The following is a 19,596-nucleotide window of genomic DNA, read 5'->3' as shown; positions in this document are numbered from 1 at the left end:
TTGAAATGTAAAGATTCTTCCAAATTGCTGTTAACTTAGTATTGTGATGTTTGCTGTATCGTGAACAAAACATTGTTATATGTATCGTATCATACAGACATCTGGCCACTTTGTACTTACTGAGTTTTCTTTATTTGTCTCAGCTTCCTGGACTAAGAGTAGATTTTGGATCAGCTGATCTCGAGGAAGTCGCTTACAGATTTGTAAGTCACTGATTAAGATAATATTGTACTGAATTTTGGGTTATTGGATAGTCAAGTGGTTAAAGGTTTTGAATGCCCTGCTGAAGGACCAAGTTTGATTCCCCACACGATACAATGTATGAACCCTGTTTCTGGTGCCCCCCACAGCTATATTCCTGGAGTATTGATAAATGGGACATGAGACGCACTTAATTTGAGAATCAAGCTGATGTTAAAGATTATCATCGCAAGGCCCATCATTGTGCAAGAAGTTATTGATATGCATTTCCTTAAATTCATTAAAACATTTATGCCAAGCTTTTAATTTACAAAATCTTTTGTGACATCTCTACAAATGCTGTATTTTTATGGTCATGGAGATTATGCGTTACTCCCGAAACAGGGACCCCCAGGACCCCCAGGACATAGAGGACCTGCAGGTGCCCCAGGTACTACTGGAGATCCTGTAAGTACTTTCACATATAACTCATAATGCCTTCGAGTCTGTCTGCCTAGAACAAAAGTGGGTGATTGGGGTAGCCTAGTGGTTGTAAAGTGCTCTGGCACGAAACTGAAGACCTGGATATTACATTTCCTGGATTTCCACTCGTGGATATTACATGTGAAGTCCTTTTCTGGTGTCCATAAATTGATAATATTGTTTAACATGGGATAATACCTAACAAACTCACATACCTTCTGAAGTAAAGAGATTGAATGTGTTATGTTTTTTGGTATCTGTATTGCAGTGATGATTGGTCAATGGAAGCAATATGGCATCCTTTGCTCTCTGGTCACTTGTGGATCATAACACTGTTCAGGGTGTCTTAACATATCAAGCTATTTGCTGATAAAAGTAATTTAACATTACTTTGAAATTTAGCTGTGGAATGACTTATGTCTCCTGTGAAAGGAACCTGTTGTCTTCCCTTAAAGACCCAGATATCACTTCAAAAGGTTTGAGGTGCCCCTTTACATGACCTTTAACTAAAGATTCTGGTGTGACCAGTATTGATGCATATATTGCATTGTCTCTTTTAAATAATTGTCATGAAACATTGAAAGAAACATACTGTTGGATAATTTCTCTAAAGGACAGGTAGAATGTTACATCCAAATCCAAATCTACTTTGTTCTATTTTTAACTAACTTTTATACCCAACTGCAATGAGAGAATACTACTTGCAGTTTGGAGGCTGTAATATACATTTCTGACATTCTGAACCAATGTAAATAGCTTCTTTGGCAGAAATATTCTGTGAGTGAACGCTGTCTGCTTATCCTGCAGGGTCTGGCTGGACGTGATGGTATTCCTGGATCTAATGGCGTTCCTGGACCTCCAGGACATGTTTTTGTCATTCCAGTAAGTACTTCTATCAAATATCGGTACATATGCTTACTCTATAATTAATGGCTGGTACCTATAGATTGCTGTTTCTATAATACATTCTTACAATGTAATGAGTGACTGGTTCCAAGTATATTGGTTATTGTGTTGGAGATAAGTATATTGTGTTTGAGGTTGTGCATTATGATCAGCATATTACATTGTACATTAGATCAGTATTTTTTGTTGTAAATTGTTTTATATTAAATTGTACATCGTGTTGTATATATATGTGTTGTGTTGTACATTGTCCTGTATTTCAGTACATTGTGTTATGGGTTGTTCTACATTGTGTTGTGTATGAGTACATTTTGTTGTACAATGTTTTGTAAGTTGTTGTACATTGTGTTATACATATGTTCAGAGGTACAGATAAGCTGCATATCTGCGTAAATTACGCAAATATTTATGTGAAAACTCAATTCCTATTAAGTCTATTGCTTACAAGTATGCTTGAATTTTTTAAAATACTCATTAAATGTGATCTTACATGCGTACGCACAAAACTGTCAAATCTTAGCTTGCAGACAGTAGATAGATAAATAACTGAAGAGGTTCTATTTCTGGACATGAACTTGACAACTTGCAGTCTTTCTTTATCATTTCTCATATTTCAGATCAAATACAAATAACAAACAGTAACATTTAAACTTGATTATATATTTACAATTAATGGAAAATGGCAAAATACCCAATTCAGTTTGCGTGAGGTGAGTACAATTTATTTGGTTACTCAAAAGAAAATGTTAAAGGTTGTTGTACATTGTGTTGTGTATGAGTACATTTTGTTGTACATTGTGTTATAGGTTGTACATTGTGGTGTCTATGAGTACATTTTGTTGTACATTGTGTTGTAGGTTGTTGTACATTGTCGTGTCTATGAGTACATTTTGTTGTATATTGTGTTGTAGATGCAGTATGATCAGAAAGCAGGAGGGGACCAAGCTCAAGCATTCAGGACCATGCTTGCCCAACATATGGTGAGTTCATTAGCTGGTTTTGACAATACATCAGATAATATTTGACAAATTTTGACAAACGTCTACTGCAGTAATTTTGTTAAGTTAGTGACATTGCAAGGCTGTATGACAAAAGGGATGATTTCAACTTTCCTCTCATGTCAAACAATATTCAAACATTCACTATTTATTTAGGTACGATCGAGCATGGTGTTTGTACCAAGATTTCAAGAAGCATCATACAATCTTATTTTTTAATTCCTTATTTTGACTTTTACCATACGTTCCCAAATGTGTTTAGGTGAACAACTGACTAGCATTTGCACGTTCATGATGGGTGTCATCGGTGGGGCAGGATGTGTTCACCATTTAGCACAAACCTTGTATCATCACTATTTGATAGTGATTCATAAACACATGCTCGGTCATGGTATCTTATATGCCAATTGCTGGACTGGTCCTGACTTTGTTATGTACAGACCGCTATCAGTCAGTTGTAATATTGCAGAGTGAGGCATAAAACACACACACACACAAATATATGTTCATGAAATAGTCGGAAGAGATTTCTTATGGATGTGGATAGGTATTTGTCTCTTTTATTTCGGCAGTTCACAGTTTCACCTTAGCACCTGATCATGTGAGTGAGTGACTTGACAAGGTTACGAGTTTAACAGTACATGCTAAATGTTAAAAAGGAAACGGTTTGGGCGCTTCCCTAAACACTTATTATTTGGAAGTGATGCATGAAAACTGAAAGTATTTTGTGTCTCAGACAAAATTCTTGTCCCCAAGTTATCCCCGTGCCAGAGTAGTACATGGTTGGTCCCTTAGCAAATTTGAAAGACTTCAAGACTTACAATGATGATACGTTTGTTGAACATGTTTGTTTCCTCTTCAGCTGGCCATGAGGGGAGCTGCTGGACCACAGGGTATGAGCGGTCTCACTGGACGTGCGGTTAGTGCTTGAAACTTCCACCTGAATATGTTAGTGGTAGCACAAGTCTTGACACCACCGTGTAGTCATTTATGTATTCATGGTGACACTACTTGAAGCATTTATGTGTTCATGGTGACACTACTTGAAGCATTTATATATTCATGGTGACACTACTTGAAGCGTTTATGTGCTCATGGTGACACTACTTGAACATTTATGTGTTCATGGTGACACTACTTGAAGCATTTATGTGTTCATGGTGACACTACTTGAAGCATTTATGTGTTCATGGTGACACTACTTGAAGCATTTATGTGTTCATGGTGACACTACTTGAACATTTATGTGTTCATGGTGACACTACTTGAAGCATTTATATGTTCATGGTGACACTACTTGAAGCATTTATGTGTTCATGGTGACACTACTTGAACATTTATGTGTTCATGGTGACACTACTTGAAGCGTTTATGTGCTCATGGTGACACTACTTGAAGCATTTATGTGTTCATGGTGACACTACTTGAACATTTATGTGTTCATGGTGACACTACTTGAAGCATTTATGCATTCATGGTAACACTTATTGAAGCATTGATACCTTTGTGTAGTTATCAACGTGAAGCATTATAAGGTGAGGATTTATTGATGTCATTTCTTTATTATTGTTCCTCATAATAAAGAAGTTCACATCAATAAATTCTCACTTTTATGTGAATCAGTTTAAAGGCTTTACTTGAAACATTGATTTACACAAGTTCATGGAAACACTGTTGATTCCAAACACCATTAATAGCTTTAGACATTGATTGTGGCAATGTGTTATGCTGCCTTCTTGAGCATGACTCTGTGCTGTGTATTTGCAGGGTCCCCCTGGTATGGAGGGAGAGAAGGGAGATCCTGGCAACCCTGGAGAACAGGTGAGACTGAGGAGCCCTAGAAGAAGGACTCCAGAGTGATTCATATACTGTATATTACTGTAGATAAGCTGAATTTTTAGGACCTAAATAATCAGTCTGTATATTACCGTAGATAAGCCGAATTTTGAGGGCCTAAATAATCAGTCTGTATATTATCGTAGATAAGCCGAATTTTGAGGACCAAAATAATCAGTCTGTATATTACCGTAGATAAGCCGAATTTTGAGGACCAAAATAATCAGTCTGTATATTACCGTAGATAAGCCGAATTTTGAGGACCACAATAACCAGTCTGTATATTACCGTAGATAAGCCGAATTTTGAGGACCAAAATAATCAGTCTGTATATTACTGTAGATAAGCCGAATTTTGAGGACCAAAATAACCAGTCTGTATATTACCGTAGATAAGCCGAATTTTGAGGACCAAAATAATCAGTCTGTATATTACCGTAGATAAGCCGAATTTTGAGGGCCTAAATAATCAGTCTGTATATTACCGTAGATAAGCCGAATTTTGAGGACCAAAATAATCAGTCTGTATATTACTATAGATAAGCCGAATTTTGAGGACCAAAATAATCAGTCTGTATATTACCGTAGATAAGCCAAATTTTGAGGACCACAATAACCAGTCTGTATATTACTGTAGATAAGCTGAATTTTGAGGACCAAAATAACCAGTCTGTATATTACCATAGATAAGCCGAATTTTGAGGACCAAAATAATCAGTCTGTATATTACTGTAGATAAGCCGAATGTTGATGACCAAAATAATCAGTCTGTATATTACTATAGATAAGCCGATATTTTGATGACCAAAATAATCAGTCTGTATATTACTATAGATAAGCCGATATTTTGAGGACCAAAATAATCAGTCTGTATATTACCGTAGATAAGCCGAATTTGAGGACCAAAATAACCAGTCTGTATATACTGTAGATAAGCCGAATTTTGAGGACCAAAATAATCATATTGGCTTATGTACAGGTGACCGTAGGTTATCTTGAGCCAAATAGCCTATCTAGTAGCCACAACAAACTTAATAACTGGCTCAGATAGGCCCTGACTGGTCAGCCAGCCAGTTGAAGCTCAGAACACCACCACCATTAGCTGTTCAGGTGTGTTGAGAATAATTTAAAAGATACTTTCGAACAATTGTTTACTAGTCATGGGGTTATCACCATATTAATCAACTTTTCATTTATTCATTAAGTTTGAATTTTTAAATTTGTTGATTATATTAGCAGACTCAGTAGATGGGATGTCTGAAATACAAGTAGCCACCACTGGTAAATATGGAAAGATGGAGAAGCAATATGGAGAGATGGAGAGAGACATGTATGGAAATGTTGTTGGAGATTGATGTATGTTTTTATTTCCCTGACAGGGTCCAGTTGGATCTCACGGTATGCCAGGTGTTCCAGGACCTCAGGGAAAGAGGGTCAGTACAAATCTTGTTCCATTTTTGTTGCAAACATTTCTCCAAGAAATAAACTACAAATTCTATCAAATTTCACTTCTGCACAGCTATAAGATTACATTTTCCTACAATAACATCACTTCACACATTTTTTATTCAAGTTTGGAATTTTTAAGGGACAGTACTTCTGATTTTGGGCTGAATAGTTTGCCCAAATATTTTTGTATACCGGTATATCACTGTAGTGTCACAAATCACTAAATAAATCATTGTAGTGTGACAAAAGTTATTTGTGTTATTGTTTTGTCTTTTTCAATGCACCCCTACTGCATTTAGTACAAGATGTAGTAGATAAAACAATGCATATAATTCCTGCCAATGGACTAATGTTGCAGGGCAAACCTGGTCGTGATGGCGAGAGAGGCATGATGGGACCACCAGGAGATAAGGTAGATATACACATGATATGTTGATATGACACTAGGTGTATAACAGATATATAGTATGGAGGGAATAGTTCATAAAAGATTTGGGAATGATGGAAATTAGGGATTGAACAGAGACAAAAGGATATACACTGGAGTAGGTACAGATAATGGTTACATTCATATGTAACTAGGTATATGATACATGTATGGAATGGAGGTATGAGGTTAGCTGACTAATGCTTGTTAACTGTTATGTGCCTATGTACCTATATAACTAGGTATGGTATTTAATAAATGTCTTGGAATGTTGGAAGGTTTGAGTTCAGATGAGTTAATTAGGGGAGTTATGAAGTTAAGGAAATGTGGATAATCACTAGATTTGGATGAGACATTGATACAAGGTAGATATGGAGAGTTATAGCATTGATATATGGAATATAAACATCAATCATGTTAGAAAGTATGAATTGAATACAGTGTAATAAATATGTTTCATTATTGCATCAGTGGAGTAAGATATGATTGTAGCAAGAATGCCAAAAGTATGTGAACTGCAAACTCAGAGAGAAATATCATTGTGTTTATTGCTACTAAAATATTTATAAGTGTACTTTTGTTTTCTTCAGGGTTTGACTGGCTTCCCAGGAATACCCGGTATGCCTGGAGAGAAGGGACATCGTGTGAGTAGACATGATCAGGACGCTCCTAAAACACAGCTTCACAACAAACTGCCATTGTTCACATTCTTACATCATTGGGCCATTACTGAAGAAGAACAATACTCTGATTCTCTCATGCTTCTGCCCATGGCGGGGCGGCAGGGTAGCCTTGTGCTTATAGTGTTCACTCGTCATTGCAAGGGAGAGTAACTCTAAACAGGTTTCACTGGTGTGACATGATGTTTTTGTGATGTGTTAATCTTCTGTTCCACACATTGGCTCTATTATGTCATTTGATGTTAATGCTTGGTAATTGTCATATCCAACAATTACTGGTCAAGGGGAAACATTGAAATGGTCATCAAGTGGACCATTTGCTTCTCATCACATGTTAAAGAACCACTAAACTTTGTTTTGTTACTCTTTTAACCATTACATATGAAAGATTTGTGGTTAGTCTTATGCGGAACACCAAATTTATTCTTTAAAAACTTGTGGTTAATTAATACCGGCGATTAAAAGTGGCCAAAAATTAAGCCTGCTTCCCTCTAAGCCATAGCGAAACCACAGACAGGTTCACGTAACTCTGTCGCCAGAGCACTGCAGTGGCGTCATATGAGGAGCGATTTTCAGTTAGTTGTATAGAAAATGTGTATGCAGCTCATCATTTTGATGATTTCTCGACATCAACGGCGACATGCCGAATCGTTGCTTTGTCGTCAATTGCTCCTAGGGGGTGAGGCGATGGTGTCCCCATGCACAGATTTCCACAGGACCCGCAGTTAGGTGCTAAATGGGTTATGTTTGTGAGTCGCGGCGGCGTTGTGGAAGCCTGAAGCGATATCTTACTTGTGTTCAGATGCGGCTTCCGCGGAAGTTAAAGAATCAAAACTACTTACTAGTTGTAGTAAAATATGCATATGATTGATGACCATAAAGATTTTCTATGACACAACTTGTAACATAGCGATTTCTTCCTCGGAAGTGAGGTTGTGGTGAAGTAACAATAATATTGTAAGTAGTATTATATTGACACCCACCTAAGCTGCCGCGAGAGAAATTGTTATGATATCACGCTATGTCATGCAAAATCCTATTGGCCATCAATAAAATACATATTTTACTACCAGTAGAAAGTAGTTTTGATTTTGTAACTTCGGTGAAAACAAACCTAAATACCATTTATCCTCAGACTGGCGGATGTTCCCGACAGAGTATGCCATCATTTTAAAAATAAAAAAATCTGTTAGAATTAATGAGATTATAGTTTGTTTTCATCAAGTTAGAAAATCAAGACTACTTTCTACTCGTTGTTAAATATGTATTGGAATCATAACCAAAGCGGTTTTGCATGACACAACTTATAACATAGCGATTTCTTCCGCGAGGCGAGGTGGAAATCGAAGTCACAATACTAGCGATAAATTTCTTGCTACATTCCATGGTTAATGTCCACTCACCAGTATGTAGATACTAGTCAATGTGCGTCTTTATATTTGGTCTTATAATCCTAATTAGTTTATTATCACACTTGTATGCATTTTGAAACTAAATAAAAAGCAGGCGATCTGCTGATACTTATAGTGAATTTATAACAGAACTGTAATATCTAGACATTTTATAGTTTGCCAATGTGAATCATAATTAGCACACACACACCTAGTGCATGTTGTCTGTCTCATTACACTTCCTTGGCGAAAACAATGATTCTGTTGAATGCTACGACAAATGAATAAAAACAAAATGCAAATATTAAAATTAAAACAGATTAAAGTTATAGGAACAATATCAGGCCATTACCTTGTTAGGAATGTATCCATCAATATCCACAAAACTGTTCCAAATGATGTGTCTTTTAACAGTTTAATATCTGAAAAAGTGATAAATCTTTTCAGGTATTGGTGTATAGTCTCATTGGTCACCCAAGATAGCACACCTGGCAACTAATTGCATAATGTCCGCCTTTCTTTAAAAACAGTAATTTAGTTAGCCAATAATGGGCAATCAATCAATGTATTGCGGTTAATCCTTTGAAAGAAGGGCGTTGTTTTCACGCTTGAACACCGACCACGACAGAGTGTATTCAGTATAGATTAGTAAATCTACATACATAAACACTACCTTTTGACAATTCCGCTGTGTAAGATAAAAGTAATTAATCAATCAGCGTGTTATCGGTTAATCCTTTGATCGATGTTTATAATGTTGAATATTTACTCCAGACACAAGAAATGCCAAATGGGAACCTTTGTCGAGGTAATCTAAGTGTGTTACCACTAATTATACCTGTTATAAATTCATTAACTGACCATCAAGTGAATGATGACAAATAACATGTGTAGGTTTATACCACCTAACACGGGTTACAACGAGGGAGTATTAATTGCTGTATTGCATGTGAAAACTTATGGGCCGACACTGTTTTGAGAATACAAACAGATTTTTACATGACATGATTAAATATCGAGGTAAAACAACACAGAAATGGGATCAATTTGGATCAGTCATTATACAAATAGGGCCCTACGACACCAATCGATTTTGACAGAATCGTCTATGAAAACAAGTTGTAACTTCGGAAACTAGGCAAAGCAGGAGACAAAATTAAATGACAGTAGATTGTGAGAACATATAGCTTTCATTTTCCACAACAATTGTCCGCGATTTTCAGGTTTATACAAGCCTGTAAACACGATAATTTACCCCTAAAATGTAGATGAATTCTGCATCGGCTCTCAAAGCTATTCCTCATATGGCGTCACAGAAGCGACGCTCTGATTGGTTGAAATTTAGTTCGTGGTGAGAATTGTGCACTGTTGTCAAAAGGTCGATTTAAGTCAATTAAAGGTCGAAATGAGTAGTTTTAATGGCGGGGTTTCATTTATACGATGCCAGTTAGTGATTTATGTATTTGTACCCCTAGGGTTTATGTGACCTTTAAACAATTACTGGATTTCATATGAAAACATCAAATTAACACATGGAACTATTATTGGTTGTCAGTTAGAAACATTACTTGTTATCACATTGAGCAATTACTGGTTTCATATAGATGTATTAAATCATATTACATGGACCAGTTACTGATTATCAGGAGCTAACATAGGATCAAATGGAACTATTGATGATTATCATATAGATGTACTACATGTTATCACATGGAACAGTAACTAGTTAGCACATGCCACGTCATTGCTTTCACTCCTATCCTCTGTGTATGGCTCAATACTGTGTTTGTACTACAGGGTATTCCCGGTAATTCAGGAGAGATTGGACCAATGGGCAGTGATGGCGACCGGGTAAGTGATACAGACATTTAACAGCTAGTCCAGCTCCATCCTTGTATGTGAATGATATTCAACATCAGTGTGTGGAATAAAAGTATGTCATACAACCATGTGTTAAACTTCTACTAAACATAAAAGCTATTTAGAAAGATATGATTTTATATGGTTGGTATGAATCATTGGCTGAGTATAACTTCTGTGTTTGCCTTCTAGGGAGATCCTGGTGAGCCAGGACTGGTTGGAGCACAGGGAGATTTGGTGAGTGTTTTCTCTTAAACCAGGAAATGGTAATGAAAAAATTCCATATTAAATGTTAAGAAAGTCATAAACAGGTTGAAATGCATTTTGCTAGAGTAGTTTATGAGCTTACATATTGTATTACTTTAATAACGCCAGCCGAATTTAATTCATTATTTGTTCCGCTAATGGACCATACACATATTATTGTAATTATTCCTAAAGAGTGAGTGGTGGGGTAATCTAGTGGTTAAAGTGTTCGCTTGATACGCCAAAAACCCGGGTTCAATTCCCCACGTGGGTACAATGAGTTTAAAGCCCATATCTGGTGTCCCCCGCCGTGATATTGCTGGAATATTGCTAAAAGCGGCGTAAAACCAAACTCACTCACTATTTCAAAAGATCCAAAGTTTATTATTTAGCTCTGGGTTTTATCTAGACCTACAAACCCAAGGGTCCTAATTATTGATTTCAAGGGTCCTTAATGAATGAGGCTTCAGTAAAGTGTTGATTGGCTGCATGCTTAACGCCACACATAGCAATATTCCAACTATATGGCAGCGGTCAGTAAAGTAATGAAATGGTGTGGCTTACTGTACAGTAAGATTTAGTAAGTACTTTAATCATAGGAACTTTAGTTACTCATGAAGAATGTAATACAATGTGTATCGGGTGTCCCACGGATGTAACATATACTAGAATGTGGTCAACAGTGTTATGGGTCATTTCTGGTCATGTATGACAAATGTTTAGAGCCAGCTGTTTTCACTTCTTGATGCTACCACATCAACACTAGTACTGGAATTGATTCAGTGACAAGGGAAGTCACTTACTGGCACACAAGGATAAGTTGGACCGGCACAGAGAACGCGTTTACGAGTAGGCGGTGCACAGCAATGAGCAAACCCATTTGGTTTGTGAAAGGTAGAGCAGATGTAGGCTAGTGCACGTGCAGTGCATAACGATGAAATTGATTCAGTGTGTAGCTGCATAAGACTCTCACGTGGTCGGTGTAGCACTACACTTGATCGCGGGCAACCTGAGGCCCCTTTGCTGACAATGGCAAGCACCAGTGGGCGGCACTCATACATGCTAATACGGGTCATTTGTCAGGTTGGTGGTCAACTTATCCTTGTTTGCCAGTAATAATGATTGTGTAACAGGGCTCCAGATAACTTTTGGGGGTGTGAGTGTACTTACACATCATATTGCAAGTGGAGGTGTACTGAGAATTTTGAAGGAGTACTGACATGTTTTTGTGTGAAGCGAGTTGGTGATGTGGTTTGTCTGGACGATTCATCGATCACTATTTCCAACCATGTATTTGAATTTGAAAACGTGTGAGAAATAACTGAGCGACCGTGTGATGCGAAATGTCAGGTCCGACTGGATATAAATAGGAACAGTGTAGTTTTTAGCCAATCGAAAAATAGTGACGCATATCGTTGCATGGTAACGCAAGGGATTCCTACTGTCGGGGTTTCCTCATGTGTCAAATCGTGTTTCGCAAAAGAAACTTGACAAGTATTTATCCGAAATAGATTTCCATTTACACAATACGCACGGAAATTAAATATTAGACGTACAAAGGTGTTTATGTGCATACACGATACGCTTGAAATCTTAGATTATGTCATACTTAATTGATTTTGAGGAGTACATTACGCCTGCACGCCCCTTATCTGTAGCCCTGTGTAAAGTGTACCATAGTTTAGGTTTGTCTGCTGTCTATGGAAGTGGCAATGTCTTTATCTGTTTCAGGGTCCACGTGGATTCATGGGACCAAGAGGCCGTCCAGGACCCGTGGGTCCACCTGTAAGTACCTCATGCCTCATTTTGAACACAGATATAAGCTTTCATGTCTTATGTTTAAATATGAACGTTCTGATTTACTGCAAAAAGTAAGATGGATGGATGGATGATGGGTGGATGAATGGATGTGTGGGTGAGAGGACGGATAGATGGAGGATGGATGGATGGACATAGAAATATATTAACCATACTTTTACCTATAAAATTTTATGAGGTTTTCTATTCATGTGTAATAATTCAAACTAAATGTATAAACAAAACTGGTCAGTGTTGTTTTCAGTGACATTTTGTGTTATACATTCATATTGGGCATTACAAGAGAATTAAAGGTAAAGTAACGAGCAGAAAAAATGCAACAAAAAACTTTATTCTGTAGACTCGATTTTACTATAAAAAAAGCCGAAATTCATTGTTTCTAGCCGCCAGTAGCTTGTCTCATTGGTATGGAATTATCTCCCTTGGGTTCAGGGATGGCTTGATCACGTGACCTCGTTGCTAGCAGACGATACTGAAGCTTGCCATGACGTTACAAAACAACAGAAATCGACTCTTGGCATATTATGAAGCAGGTATTATATCCGTAACTAGACTTGTGAAACTGACGGGACTGCATCGGGCCTCTGTTTACCGAAATTTGAAGAAATTTGACGCAGGGTTAGGGACAGAGCGACAGGCTGGATTGGGACATCGTGCTACTCTTGGGGCAAATGACAGACGACGTATAACGCGTCTCACGGAGGCGTACCCAAACTGGTCTGCAAAACAGCTTGCCGTGAAGGTGTCAAGTCAAGGAGCCCCTAAGGTATCAGAATGGACAATCAGAAGATCTTTAAAGCAATCTGGATATGTCAAGCGAGTGCCGAGGAAGTTCCATTGATGACAACAGCACATATGGAGAAAAGGCTTGAGTGGTGCAGGGAAATGTAGGGTACAGACTTTTCACATGTGATTTTTACAGACGAATCAAAGTTTCAGTTTTATAGGATCACAAGAAAGAGGTGGTCAAGAGGTGGACGTTGCTGCAAAATGGTTCCGAAGTTCTCACCCAGTGTCATGGTTTGGGGTGGTATAGGCAAACTCGGGGTAACGCTGCTGCTAACTATTACAGGAAGGATGGATTCACGCAAGTACTGCTAACTTATACAAGAAGGCAATGTGGAATCCCATATAGGACAGAGTGGAATATCTTTCAAACTTTTACAGGACAATGCACCTGTACACAAGTCAAGACACACCTGTAACTGGTTTGAAACGAGTCACGTGACCTTACAGAAATTTCCAGCGGCATCACCAGACCTAAACCCAATTGAAAATGTGTGGCAGATTATGAAGGACAAATTAGAAAAGTTGGAACTGAAGAGTGTCGTTGAGTAGTCTAATCACATCAGTCAAATATGGGTAGGCCTACCCCAGGACTACATAGACAATTTGATTGACAGCATGAGACTATTGACTTGCATAAATGTAAACTTCAGTATCCAGAGTGGATGTATGAAAAAATATAACTGAATTTATCAGTAAATAAATTTTGAAACTACGTCTGTGAAAAGTCGCATTTTGTCTGCTCGTTACTGTATGTTTCATGTGAGTCAGGGCATTACAAGAGAATGAATGTGCATGTTCGTGTTGGTTCAAAGTTACAGTTGTTCTGATAGAGGTGTATTTCATGGTCTGTAAGATTATATTGATAATGCTGCCATGAATTACCTCTTGCTTCCAACATTAACCTTCTGTGTGGTTTATATGTCTGTATCCTTTGTTCAAGGGTATGCCAGGATCAGAGGGCTCAATGGGATTCAAGGGAGACAGGGTAAGTTATCATCCTTCATGTAAGAATGTCCAACTCTGATTGGTTCACCTGATCTTGAACAAATACCATGTATGCCTGGTGTACAGCACCACCCAAGCGGGGTATGAATCTTTGCGAGGGAAAATAAAACATATATACCCCGCCCCGTTGTAAAAGCATGCATCTACGGTTTGGATCGACTAGTCAGTAAAATATATGATTGAAATTCAGTTTGTTTTGATGTTATATTTATATAATAAGAGATTTAAACATTTGGTAAGATAAATTCTACATTATGATTCGGAATATACAAGTTTGTATTCGTCCCTTGTTAGGTTTTATCGTTAGGTGGATAAAACCTAACACGGGAGACATAAAACCCTGTATACCCCGCATCACAATGATACAACTTATGTTATTCATCGATTATTGATACGTTGAAAATTGATAGCAGGGCTTTGATTTTCAATTCAATAATTATATAAAAAAGCACACTTTTCTTTTAGACCACATTACACTTCTGATACTTTCAATAAAATACTCTGTCTGAGGAACATAATTGAAGTGTTGTGCAAATGAGGCAACAAATAAATTATTAGATGAAAGGAACCTACTACAACTGGAAGAGTGAACAAATAGTTTGAATTGATTTAAAACATGCACTTTATCAGCTTCTGGTGTCAATTTGTCTCACTGAACTGCCCATCCCTAACAACATGCCACATGAAAGACACAAACGAGGGATCATATCTGACGTTTTAGGGACAGCAGTATTCTTGAAATTGGCATCCTTCTATATCAGATCAAGACATCACAATGCGTGATGTGACATCATAGTAATTTATTTCACTTTTTGTAGGGTGCAGTCTGAATGTTATTTATGATGTACGTATGCTTCTCACCACTAGTGTCTGAATTATGTGTGAGCTTGTAAAGTATAAAAACATATTAAGCAAAAATGTTTGAGTATATACAGTGTCATACTTTGATAATCGGCTTACACTGGTTTTCCTGAATTCAGATAGACAATCCATCTAAAAAACTGAAACAATCTTAAACACAGCATCCTTAATGAATACATTTGCCAACACAAAAGAGTTCACGCTACTTTTACTCTGGTAAAATAGCCATAAACAATCTTTAATGTAGAACTCGCTCACTTGTTACTTAGCAACAGTAAGTTTAAAATTTAAAGCCAAATACTGCCTGTTTTGGTTAGTGGTGCTCCGATTAATTGAAATAATCGAAGATTGGTCGCAGTGACTAAACGAAATGTCGAACATGTTTTCTCATAATCGAACGCAATCAATCTTGGAACACTTGTTTGCATCAACAACATTTTTCACAAGGTTGGTTTTGTCTGTGTCATTAAATTAACATTTCATAGGCACTTCAAGCTCATTCCAAGTCATGATTGAATTTATCTAAAAAAATCCAGGAAATCTGTGTTCCTAACGTACTAATCTTCCTTTAAATGTGCGAAATATGCAAATGGATTTTGTGCAATTTGGAAAACCCCAAATTACTACATGTTTTTTCTTTATTTTGTGTGTGTGCATTAACAAAGACATCAGGAACATTTGATAAATGATGCTAACCAATTATTTTCGATGATTGATCGGTTTTAATGGACCAATCATCAATTATAAGATTTTAACCAATTCCCAACACTAGTTTTGGTTCAACATTCAATTTGGCACAGTGATATCTACAGGTAACCAAATTCTACTTCAGAAGCACAATATGTTTACCTTCTAACTCTCTCGGGGCGGTGGGGTAACCTAATGGTTAAAGCAGCACGCTGAAGACCCAGCTTCGATTCCCCAAATGGGTACAATGTGTGAAGCCCATTTTTGGTGTTCCCACAATGATAATTTTTCTGGAATATTCCAAAAATTGGCAAAGAACCATACTCATTCACTCCTAACTCTCTCACTTAACATGATCAATACTGCCAGAAAATCCTTTGTGGGATGGTAGAGGTGCTGATAGCAATAATTCTGGTGCTGTCTCAGTTTTGCAAGAGGAGGACATGTTGCTTCATCAGACAATCAGGGTTTGTCTGGATTTAATATTGTCCATCCCTATGTATAATAGTGCTTCTGTATGTTGAAACAACCTATTATCACATATTGGATGTCACCTGCTACAGTGTGAATTTACTCCAAACATGATTTGTGTTTCTGTGCCAGAGTTTGCTGTATTTGTACTTGCTGTGTAATATATTGTAATATATCTGTGTTTCAGGGACCTTTTGGAGCCCCAGGAGCCCCTGGCAACTCCGGATCATCAGGACCAACTGTGAGTGCATCTTGTAGCGGATGTTTGTGTAGTGTTCTTCCTGTGAGGGGTTAGATGATAGTGTAGTGTATATCTATTGTACTAACAGCTGAACACAATACAGCTTTCTCTGTTTCCTCTGTCAAAGAATGATCAGTATACATATATCCTTAGATGGTTGGATAACTATCTGCAAGTACCACTTTTCTTTACCCCAAACAAAGAATGAACTATATACATGTTGTCAGCTGCTTCTCTTTCTCCTTCAGGGTCCACCAGGTCAACCTGGACAACAGGGTCCTTCAGGCATCATGGGCGCCACTGGAAAGCCTGGACTCCCTGGTCTGTCTGGCGCCATGGGACCACCGGTAATGATGTTATATATTCTGACTTTGCCAGATTCATTTGCTTATTGAGTATGGTCATAATATGTAATTGTCTTTAAATATTAGGTATATGAGACATTTAAAAGCAGTTTCTTTTAAAACGATCATCTTTTTGTTGCATCAAAATTGAAGTTCATTCGAAGAACTGCTTTAAAGTACATATTGACTTGGTGTTAGTTGTTACAAGAGTGTACAGTCGCGTCATTTTTCCTCAAAGTTACGTCTCCAATATTTGTGTATAATCAATCTATGTTTAGTTAACGATTATCGATCTCTATGATGTATAACGATAACCAGCCCTATTGTCAACAAGTTGTCTGTTGTTACTTTTAGGGCATGAACGGTGATAATGGCGAATCAGGACCTAAGGGAGATGCTGTAAGTATCAGTCTAAGTACCTTAGATACTACTTGATGCTAATCTTGACAATATAAGATGGAAACTGGAAGAAGTAGCCATTAAAATACCATATGGTACCAGTGTGCGAAATAACCACTGGCCCGCTAGCCTGTGGCCAGTAAAAGTTCAGTCGGGCCAATAAATCTCCACAGTGACTGGCTAGTGAATTTTCAATGGGGTCATTTTGTAAATATATCACTCTCTCTGACATGTTAAGTTATAATACACTTTTAAATCATGCAAGATTATGGCCTGATAAAAATGTTCATCATACTAACCACTTAATGATGAAACCTGTGTCTACATTCAAATTTCGGACTTGTGAATTATTTTGTGGGCTAGTAACTTTCAGGCAAAGCTAGTCCGACTGTCTTTCAAAATTTGGAAACTATTTCGCACACTGTATTGTTTGGAAATGTAGGATGAGAAGGTAAAGTGACTAAACCACTAATTCTTCACAGGCAGCTTGTGGTTTATACTCCCAAAAAGCTAAAATATAAATCAAGTGCACACTGATTTATTGACTGAGATATTAATAGTGTAAAGTGCCTGTGAGCAGCATATCCGGAACTGGTGCTATATATCCTCTTCTTCCTCCCCTCCTCCTCCTCCTCTGTTTCCTATTCTTCTTTTTTTTCTTCTTATTCATCTTCATCCTCTTATTCTTCTGCATTCTATTATTATTCCTCCTTTTATTCTTCCTCTTATATTTCCTCGTTTTCTTCTTCACCGAAGGGGGACCTGAAAGATAAATCCTTCGTGATCATCTAGAGCAATGTTGTTTCAGGGTTCACGAGGACCAATGGGTGTCATTGGCTATCCTGGACCCCGAGGAGTAAAGGGAGACTCTGGTCCCCGAGGACCTATTGGCGACACTGGACCCAAGGTAGGACACACGCAGTGTTTATGTAATGACCAGTCAGATGTGTTCGTACATTGTGAGCTGGTATCATCAGTGTTCAATATGCATCACATATGGACAGAATTGTACCATGAGAGCCTATAGTTGTAGAAGGACTGATTGCCTCAGAGACTCATACAGAAAGCTGACACCAGTCCACTAATACCTGATCACTGCGAGCTTCCCAAGATGTCCCCTGATAACAGTCCCCTGCCTATTTTATTGACTGGAAAAGTTTGTTCAATTGACTCAAGTGTTTGGACATGCTCTTATGATATCATTGCCACCTGTGAAGATCCGGGATAGACTTGGTCTTCAGCAACCCATGCTTGTAAGAGGTAACTAACAGGATCAGGTGGTCAGGCTCGCTGACTTGGTTGACACATGTGATCATATCACAATTGTGTAGATCGATGCTCATGCTGTTGATCACTGGATTGTCTGGTCCGGACTAAAGTATTTACAGACTGCTGTTATATAGCTGGAATATTGCTGAGTGTGGTGTTAAACTACAAGCACACAAGCAAACAAAAACATCATGGTCTTTTTACAGCAAACAATTTTTCTGTTGTGAAATTCCTTCTATGTGAGGCTTGGAACTTATCCATAAACCCTCATATAATAGCAATTTCTCCTTTCCCACTTACATGGCAGTATGTGCAATATGACAATCTTGTTGATGAGTAAATGTGTACTTCCTGTTCAGGGAACTCCTGGTCTGGATGGAATGAAAGGCGACATGGGCAACAAGGGCGACAGAGGCAATGTCGGTATCCGTGGACCTATTGGTATCGAGGGTGTTGATGGCATGAAGGTAAATATAACATTTATGTGTACAGATATATACCCATATACCAATAAATATTTTCTATTAAAGTATAATATAAGAAATACTACCATGTCATAAGTATATTTTTTTATTTTTAAATCGGTGGTTTGTTTTTTTTCAGGGAGATTCTGGTCCACCTGGTGAGGTTGGCCCTGTTGGAATGCCCGGAGAAAAGGTAAGATATTGATTTTATGGCATTTTATGATATATCTGGCAAAAGTTTTATATCATAATTGTGTCAAATTTAAAAACAAATGAATTCTTTAATTCCATTTTCTTAATTTTGATTAGCATTATACTTCAGTGATATAATGTTGCAGGGAAGGATTGGAATTCCCGGTTTCCCTGGCTACCCAGGACCCCCAGGAGAGAAGGTGTGTGATATACTCCATATCTGTATAGTAATACTGAATTTATTTCTTATTGATTAACAACACCCAATGTTGATTGGATGCATCTTGTAATATTGCAGCGTTTAACTGTAACTGATAAATAGATGTTAAACCATTATTTGATTACTGGTACTGATTATATGCTCTTCAAAATCCAAATTTATGCAGCATTTGAAGTGTTAAACAATTCATCATTTTTCTGTGTATCATCATTCAAAAATTAAAGAAATTGTTATATCAATTGATGTACATGTTCTTTTCAATATTTGTGTTTAGGGTGAACGTGGCAGGAATGGCCGTCGTGGAAGAAGAGGAGCTCGAGGGAAGTTGGTCAGTTGTCGCCCATAGTTTCATATGTACTGGAATACCTCATAACATGAAAT

At 37.6% G+C, this 19,596-nt stretch overlaps 1 protein-coding gene across 1 annotated transcript in view; it reads left to right on the top strand.

Annotated features, from left to right (window-relative positions):
* Window positions 1-19,596, top strand: part of LOC124257652 (collagen alpha-1(I) chain-like) — an 87,748-nt gene that overhangs the window by 40,729 nt on the left and 27,423 nt on the right. Inside the window, exons 6-26 of the mRNA XM_046691762.1 lie at window positions 144-203; window positions 586-648; window positions 1,471-1,545; window positions 2,481-2,549; window positions 3,430-3,486; window positions 4,335-4,388; window positions 5,782-5,835; window positions 6,210-6,263; window positions 6,869-6,922; window positions 10,147-10,200; window positions 10,402-10,446; window positions 12,187-12,240; window positions 14,003-14,047; window positions 16,274-16,327; window positions 16,576-16,674; window positions 17,026-17,070; window positions 17,879-17,977; window positions 18,699-18,806; window positions 18,943-18,996; window positions 19,142-19,195; window positions 19,490-19,543. Coding sequence (XP_046547718.1) covers window positions 144-203; window positions 586-648; window positions 1,471-1,545; window positions 2,481-2,549; window positions 3,430-3,486; window positions 4,335-4,388; window positions 5,782-5,835; window positions 6,210-6,263; window positions 6,869-6,922; window positions 10,147-10,200; window positions 10,402-10,446; window positions 12,187-12,240; window positions 14,003-14,047; window positions 16,274-16,327; window positions 16,576-16,674; window positions 17,026-17,070; window positions 17,879-17,977; window positions 18,699-18,806; window positions 18,943-18,996; window positions 19,142-19,195; window positions 19,490-19,543 — 1,305 coding nt within the window. The remainder of the gene's footprint in view (window positions 1-143; window positions 204-585; window positions 649-1,470; window positions 1,546-2,480; window positions 2,550-3,429; window positions 3,487-4,334; window positions 4,389-5,781; window positions 5,836-6,209; window positions 6,264-6,868; window positions 6,923-10,146; window positions 10,201-10,401; window positions 10,447-12,186; window positions 12,241-14,002; window positions 14,048-16,273; window positions 16,328-16,575; window positions 16,675-17,025; window positions 17,071-17,878; window positions 17,978-18,698; window positions 18,807-18,942; window positions 18,997-19,141; window positions 19,196-19,489; window positions 19,544-19,596) is intronic.

Source organism: Haliotis rubra, unplaced genomic scaffold (genome assembly GCF_003918875.1).
Source record: "Haliotis rubra isolate DU_JTF1 unplaced genomic scaffold, ASM391887v1 Scf67, whole genome shotgun sequence".
In the NCBI taxonomy this organism is placed as follows: domain Eukaryota; kingdom Metazoa; phylum Mollusca; class Gastropoda; order Lepetellida; family Haliotidae; genus Haliotis; species Haliotis rubra.
The sequence above is the reverse complement of the archived record's forward strand: the minus strand, read 5'-3'. Positions and strand labels throughout refer to the sequence as shown.